This window comes from Phaeosphaeria nodorum, mitochondrion (assembly GCF_000146915.1).
Source record: "Phaeosphaeria nodorum SN15 mitochondrion, complete genome".
NCBI classification, from domain to species: Eukaryota; Fungi; Ascomycota; class Dothideomycetes; order Pleosporales; family Phaeosphaeriaceae; genus Parastagonospora; species Parastagonospora nodorum.
Window position 1 is genome coordinate 43,385 of NC_009746.1, and position 6,377 is coordinate 49,761.

Consider the following 6,377-nt stretch of genomic DNA (forward strand, 5'->3'; position numbering starts at 1 on the left):
ACAGAACCCTTTTATCATTTACATTTTTTTCTAGACACATAGATTTAAATAAACTATTTTACAGTTATAGAAAAAAAAAAGGAGTATAATATTATCTACATAGAAGATTCTTATTAGTTTAATGGTAGAACAAGATACTTCTAATATCTGAATCTAAGTTCAAGTCTTAGATAAGAATCAACCTTTTATAAAGATAGCTATATTTGTCTTAAAAACCCTATTAGTTTAATGGTAGAACAAGATTTTCCTAATTTCTTAATCTGAGTTCGAGTCTTGGATAGGGAAAAAAAGTTATATACCAGAGACTTACGTAGCTAGGGATTAACGGATAAAATATAGAATAAAGTGAAAAGGGAATAAACAATAAGTAGTTATTTTTAATGTTGGATTATTTGAGTTTGATGATGGCTCTGAGTGAACGCTATGTAAATGCTTGACACATGCTAATCGAACGTCAATATTTAATCTACAGGGATTATGTATATTGAAGTGGTGTACAGGTGAGTAAGGGGTATTATCGCTACCTAGGAGTAAGGCAAAATAAATCCCTTATAAGAACAAGTTATTATTCATTTATGAATAGTAATTGTTTTAAAGAAAAAGTTTTTCGCTTCTAGTTGATTATTAATAACCACCGGATAAGTAGTAAGTATGGTAATGGCATATTTAGCTTATGTCCGTAGTCAAGACTGAGAGGTCTATTGACCACACTGGGTCTGAAAAAACCCCAGTGCGTATAGTACAGCAGTGAGGAATTTTGGTCAATGGCCTAACGGCTGAACCAGCAACTTGCAGGAATGAGAGGTAATATAATAAGTTTATTAACTTGCTTGACTAGGTCTTATAAAGTTCTGGATAAAGCTTATTATGAAAACTTTATATCCATAGGTCTCGACCAAATCTTGTGCCAGCAGTCGCGGTAAGACAAGGGAGACAAGTGTTATTCATCTTTAACAGGTATATAGGGTACCTAGACGGTGTAAAATGGCTTAGATAAGTACCTATTACACTTGAGTTTGATATGGGAGAGGAATATGTCGGAATTGTTGGTGGAAAGATGAAATTTGTTAATACCAATAGGACCGGTGACGGCGAAGGCAAACCTCTATGTACATATACTTGCGATTTTAGAGGAGAATGCATTCGAAAAGAACATTCTAAACTAGAATTACTCTTTTTTCTTGATAAAAGATAGAACTGAACCGGAAAGTGTTAAAGCTTTAAGGCATAAAGAGGAAAGGCAAGCTATTATAACTGACGTTGAGGGACGAAGGCTCAGAGAGTGAAAAGGATTAGATACCCTTGTAGCCTGGGCAGACAATGATGAGTGCCATAGGTTGGCTTTACGCGGAACTATAAATGAAAGTGGAAGCACTCCACCTCAAGAGTAATGTGGCAACGCAGGAACTGAAATCATTAGACCGTTTCTGAAACCAGTAGTGAAGTATGTTATTTAATTCGATGATCCTCGAATAACCTTACCACAATTTGAATGACCTAAAAATATTTTTTTTTAGACCACATGCGTTGCATGGCTGTCTTCAGTTAATGTCGTGAGATTTGGTTAGGTCCATTAAATTAACGTAAACCCTTGCTTTATTTATTACTATAAAGCAGCTCTCCGCTTACAATTGGATTGATAATAGGGACTAAGACAAGTCATCATGGCCTTAATATTGTGGGCTATAGACGTGCCACATGTGCCTTTACAAAGGGATGCAATAATGCGAATTGGAGCTAATCCCCAAAATAGGAGAAAGTATGGATTGTAGTCTGAAATTCGACTGCATGAAAAAGGAATTACTAGTAATCGTGAGTAATCACATCACGGTGAATTTTATCTCAGATAGGTACTAACCACTCGTCAGGCGCTGAAAGGAGTATGTGCAATAAGTTTGGTGGCTGCGAATTGTTACTCTAAATTGACAGGTTTAGAGCTTTTGGCAGAAAGATCTTCGTATGCGTGACTCTAATTGGTGTTAAGTCGAAATACGGTTCGGGTTGGGGAACTAGCCCGGGATTAATTAATAATAACGATACACCCAAAAAAAAAGGTTGTGCAAGGAGCATAAATAGTTATCTATTTAGACGGTTCGAATCCGTAAACAGGCTCATAAGAAGTTTATAGGATGAGAGATTCGTTATTTAGCTTATAAATGCTAGGTTAAATAATACTTTTCTTATGTTATTTATTTTTTTTATAGAGGGAGGTTTTATTAACTTTAGTATAATCCGAGTGCTGGAATTGGTAGACAGGACAAATTTAAGCTTTGTTGACAGGATGTCGTGAACGTTCAAGTCGTTCTTCGGATAGAGGGAAAGAACTGAGAAGAGTGCACATTATTATTATGAATAAACATATTTTTCTATTTATAACATTAGTATGATAAAGGAGGCTAAATTTGCTACGGAAAACCTTTATATTAGTATTACATAGTACCCACCTAGGCTAGGGGACATGTACGACCCTCAGGGAAGTTTTGTTAGTTGTATTATACCTTAGATAAATAATATTTTACACATAATGTATTATAAAATATAGGTTGTTGTAATTTAGATTATTTTATAGTGTATTTATATAAATTGGGGCTTTACAGGGCAATAAAAGTCATTGCACTAAAAAAAAAAAGGAGAGTTCCTTTATTGGTAAGAAGGGTTGAGCTGTAAACTCAATAGCAATACGCTTTTAAGAGTTCGAATCTCTTGTCTCCTAGAGTGTTGTTATACATTTGTATTTATTAGGTTTGATTTCTATATTTTTGTCTTATTATGCTTTATTGTTATATATTGAACCTTTAGAATTAGGTTCCATTAAATAGCCTTTATAGCTCAATGGTAGAGCGGAATACTGTTAATATTCTGATAAATGTTCGATTCATTTTAAAGGCTTGCATTCATTGGGCAAGGCTGTGAATACCTACCATTCTTGAAAAATTTTATTTGATTATAGACTTTGTGATTTAGTCATTTTGTTTTATAAAAATTTAATTAGTAGTCTATTTCAAAATTAGTGGGTTTATTTCAAACGATTTTGCAAAGAATTTTAGTAGATTATATCTACTAGAATAAAAATATTCTAAATGGTTATTGTAATATATCTTAGCTATATCATTACTGTATAATGATAAAAGTATATGCTTATTCATACAATAGCTTTGTAATAATCGTTATGAAAAGGTAAATAATCATTTTAAATGTTATATCTGGTTAATGAAATGACCTTTAATGGTTATAATGCATATAGTCTAGATCTTTTATACCTTATTGCTATCTTATTAGGTATATTAGTTATTATAAGTAAGAACCCCATAGTATCTGTTTTATTTTTAATAGGTTTATTTTTATGTATATCTGTTTATTTAATTTTAACAGGATTAAATTTTATAGGACTATCTTATTTACTAGTATATATAGGGGCAGTCTCTATACTATTTTTATTTATTTTGATGTTAATTAATGTTAGAATTTCTGAACTGTTAATAGACAGCATTAATAGTATACCTTTAGCTATTTTAGTAGGTAGTTTTTTTAATTATTTTGTTAATAATGTTTTACCATACATGGTAATGACTAATAATTTACTTTACCACTTTAGCATAAAAAAAAATTTAACGAATGTAACATCTGTCTCATGAGATGGATATTTAGCAGAAACTTCTCATATAACAAGTATAGGAAATATATTATATGGTCATTATTCAATATGATTAATAATTACATCCATTATATTATTATTAGCGATGGTAGGTGCTATAGTTATAACTCTAAAACCACAAACTCATGTTAAATAATAAAAAAAAATAATTAGACGTCTTTCCCTAATAGTTTTGGATTTTATATAAAAAAAAAGAAATTAGCTCAATTGGTAGAGCATCCGTTTTACACGCGGCAGGTTAAGTGTTCGAATCACTTATTTCTTATTACTTATGAATAATAAGTAAATAAATTTATGGAGATCTTAGCTTAACGGTAAAGCGTGTGACTTTTAATCACTCTCATAAGGGTTCAAATCCCTTAGATCTTATCCTTTTATCGTATAAAAAAAAAGATGTAGTTTATAGAACGGTTAGTTTCCCCCCCCCCCTATTTATGAAATTATCATACCATTTTTTATGAATAAACTAGACTAGCAAAAATAAACACTATTTAGATTTTTGTCGGATTATTTGAGTTTGATGATGGCATAATTAGCTTATGCCCGTAGTCAAGACTGAGAGGTCTATTGACCACACTGGGTCTGAAAAAACTCCAGTGCGTATAGTACAGCAGTGAGGAATTTTGGTCAATGGCCTAACGGCTGAACCAGCCACTTGCAGGATTTGCAAAAAAAAAGCAGCCATAGGATAATTGGTTAGTCCATTCGTCTTCCAAACGATTTGTACCGATTCGAGTTCGGTTGGCTGTATAGGGTCAGTAACTTAATGGTAGAGGACTTTCTTGTCACGAAAGTAGATATCGGTTCAAGCCCGGTCTGACTCGCACCTTTTAAATTTATAGATCATTTTTTTTTTAATTTTATAATTCCTTTTTTAATTCTATATTTAACTTTTGAAGATTGTAATGATTTTTTTTTTAATTCATTAGTTAACATTCATGGTGAATTTAACTTTAATTCAATGGTTAGCGCCCACTATAAATTTAACTTTAATTCCGTAGTTAGCATCCATTACAAATTTAACTTTAATTACATAGTAAACTTCAATTCTATAGTTAAAATTATTACAATTGAAAATTATGTGATTACAAGTAAAAAGGAAAAGTTGCTATAGGTAAGGCGAGATATTTGCTAAATATTGTGTTTAACACCTGGTGGTTCAAATCCACTCTTTTCCGAATATAGAAAAAATGGTTTAACATATTTAAATCGATAGTATTTTTTTTTTACACATTTAAACCGATACTTTAAGTTGTCTATATTTACAATAACTTTAAATTTAGTATATCTATATTATAGATTCATAAATGAAAAATCTTTAGTAGCTACTAATAAAAACAAGGAATAGTCTAGTTTATCTCCCTAATTTTTTTCTAGTAATTTCGAATATTCGAAATTACGTCGAAAAAAAAGAACCGCGAGCTTTCGGGGAGGAAAAAGGACGCTATTAAATTTAGCAGAATTTAATTTTAAAGGTAATTTTATTAAAGAGTATTGTTCAATTTTAAAGTGTTATTTAATTAAAAAAAACCTGTAGTTAAATTTTAGATAAGGTGTTATTGAGTTTAAAAAGAGTATTCTTTAATTTTTAAATAAATTGTTATTAAAAAGAGTATAGTTTAATTGGTAAAATAGGAAGCTTCAAACTTCAAATTTCCAGTTCAAGTCTGGATGCTCTTGTTACAATATTATATAGAGATATATAATTTGGAATACTTTTAATCTTTTATTCTTCATTCTTTGCCTAATATTTTAATAGATTTAAATTTTCAAAATCTTATATGTGTAACAAAGGTTCCTTAGCTTAATTGGTAAAGCGCATTTTTGATAAGGATGTGATCGACGTTCAATTCGTTGAGGAATCAATAAGGTGCGTTAGTTAAATTGGTATAATGACATGCTACGGACATGTTCTTACAAGTTCGAGTCTTGTACGCACTTGTATTTTAAGTATAAATAAGTAGGTATAATGTATTATATAGATACATTGGGAACAAGTGTTTTCCTAACTTTTTTTTGTTAGTTATTTATCTTATAGATAATAAAAAAAATAAGAAAAAGCATAATGGTTTGAATTACTTAGGTATTTTAATCCATTTTTAAAAATAAATTATTTACTTAACGACAAATTTATATTATGGTAAATCTATTTTATTATAGACATATCTTGCAACTTTCTCTATTCCTGCAGCCTTGCGGTTATTTTTTTTTTCGACGTAATTTCGAATATTCGAAATTACTAGAAAAAATTAGGGAGATAAACAGATCTTACTATAATTTTCTCTTATGCTAAACTTATCCTCCTATTATAAACTTATCCTCCTATGATAAACTTATCCTCCTATGATAAACTTATCCTCTTAATATAAACTTATTTTCATGGTAGATTTATTTTATGATAAAATACTTTAAAATTTATTTATTAAAAAAAAAAAATACAAATTAAAAAGAGAATTGACTGAGTGGTTTAAAGTGATAAGCTTGAAACTTATTTGATTGAAAAATCACATCCGTTCGAATCGGATATTCTCTGTTGTATTATATAAAAAGATAATCTGTTATCCAATATAAGTATCTTATTTTGTGTTTATACAAATTTTGTAATTATATCTTTTTATTCAATGTACATTGAATACAATAAGCGGGTTAGAGCCAGGTTGGTTAGGCGCCTCATTTGGGTTGAGGAGTAGTTATGTTCGAATCATAATAACCCGAAATATGG

The 6,377-nt window shown here is 30.1% G+C and overlaps 1 protein-coding gene and 16 non-coding genes across 17 annotated transcripts; all 17 read left to right on the plus strand. All coding sequences in view use genetic code 4, as the record gives it.

Annotated features, from left to right (window-relative positions):
- Nucleotides 1–107: 107 nt before the first annotated feature.
- On the plus strand, nt 108–178 carry SNOGt13. The gene has a single exon. It is a non-coding gene; the product is annotated as a tRNA-Arg (tRNA).
- A 36-nt stretch (nt 179–214) lies between these two features.
- SNOGt14 lies at nt 215–285 on the plus strand. Its single transcript has one exon. It is a non-coding gene; the product is annotated as a tRNA-Arg (tRNA).
- Nucleotides 286–757: 472 nt separating this feature from the next.
- On the plus strand, nt 758–1,446 carry SNOGr02. Its single transcript has one exon. It is a non-coding gene; the product is annotated as a small subunit ribosomal RNA (ribosomal RNA).
- Nucleotides 1,447–2,230: 784 nt separating this feature from the next.
- SNOGt15 lies at nt 2,231–2,313 on the plus strand. The gene has a single exon. It is a non-coding gene; the product is annotated as a tRNA-Leu (tRNA).
- Nucleotides 2,314–2,628: 315 nt separating this feature from the next.
- Nucleotides 2,629–2,713, plus strand: SNOGt16. The gene has a single exon. It is a non-coding gene; the product is annotated as a tRNA-Tyr (tRNA).
- A 105-nt stretch (nt 2,714–2,818) lies between these two features.
- On the plus strand, nt 2,819–2,889 carry SNOGt17. Its single transcript has one exon. It is a non-coding gene; the product is annotated as a tRNA-Asn (tRNA).
- A 305-nt stretch (nt 2,890–3,194) lies between these two features.
- Nucleotides 3,195–3,791, plus strand: SNOGp15 (NADH dehydrogenase subunit 6). Its single transcript has one exon. The coding sequence runs from the start codon at nt 3,195–3,197 to the stop codon at nt 3,789–3,791; it is 597 nt and encodes a 198-aa protein (YP_001427408.1).
- A 56-nt stretch (nt 3,792–3,847) lies between these two features.
- On the plus strand, nt 3,848–3,920 carry SNOGt18. The gene has a single exon. It is a non-coding gene; the product is annotated as a tRNA-Val (tRNA).
- Nucleotides 3,921–3,952: 32 nt separating this feature from the next.
- Nucleotides 3,953–4,024, plus strand: SNOGt19. Its single transcript has one exon. It is a non-coding gene; the product is annotated as a tRNA-Lys (tRNA).
- Nucleotides 4,025–4,332: 308 nt separating this feature from the next.
- On the plus strand, nt 4,333–4,405 carry SNOGt20. Its single transcript has one exon. It is a non-coding gene; the product is annotated as a tRNA-Gly (tRNA).
- Nucleotides 4,406–4,407: 2 nt separating this feature from the next.
- SNOGt21 lies at nt 4,408–4,479 on the plus strand. Its single transcript has one exon. It is a non-coding gene; the product is annotated as a tRNA-Asp (tRNA).
- Nucleotides 4,480–4,753: 274 nt separating this feature from the next.
- SNOGt22 lies at nt 4,754–4,833 on the plus strand. The gene has a single exon. It is a non-coding gene; the product is annotated as a tRNA-Ser (tRNA).
- Nucleotides 4,834–5,263: 430 nt separating this feature from the next.
- Nucleotides 5,264–5,335, plus strand: SNOGt23. The gene has a single exon. It is a non-coding gene; the product is annotated as a tRNA-Trp (tRNA).
- Nucleotides 5,336–5,448: 113 nt separating this feature from the next.
- Nucleotides 5,449–5,520, plus strand: SNOGt24. The gene has a single exon. It is a non-coding gene; the product is annotated as a tRNA-Ile (tRNA).
- A 4-nt stretch (nt 5,521–5,524) lies between these two features.
- On the plus strand, nt 5,525–5,596 carry SNOGt25. The gene has a single exon. It is a non-coding gene; the product is annotated as a tRNA-Arg (tRNA).
- Nucleotides 5,597–6,103: 507 nt separating this feature from the next.
- On the plus strand, nt 6,104–6,188 carry SNOGt26. The gene has a single exon. It is a non-coding gene; the product is annotated as a tRNA-Ser (tRNA).
- A 109-nt stretch (nt 6,189–6,297) lies between these two features.
- SNOGt27 lies at nt 6,298–6,370 on the plus strand. Its single transcript has one exon. It is a non-coding gene; the product is annotated as a tRNA-Pro (tRNA).
- Nucleotides 6,371–6,377: the final 7 nt, after the last annotated feature.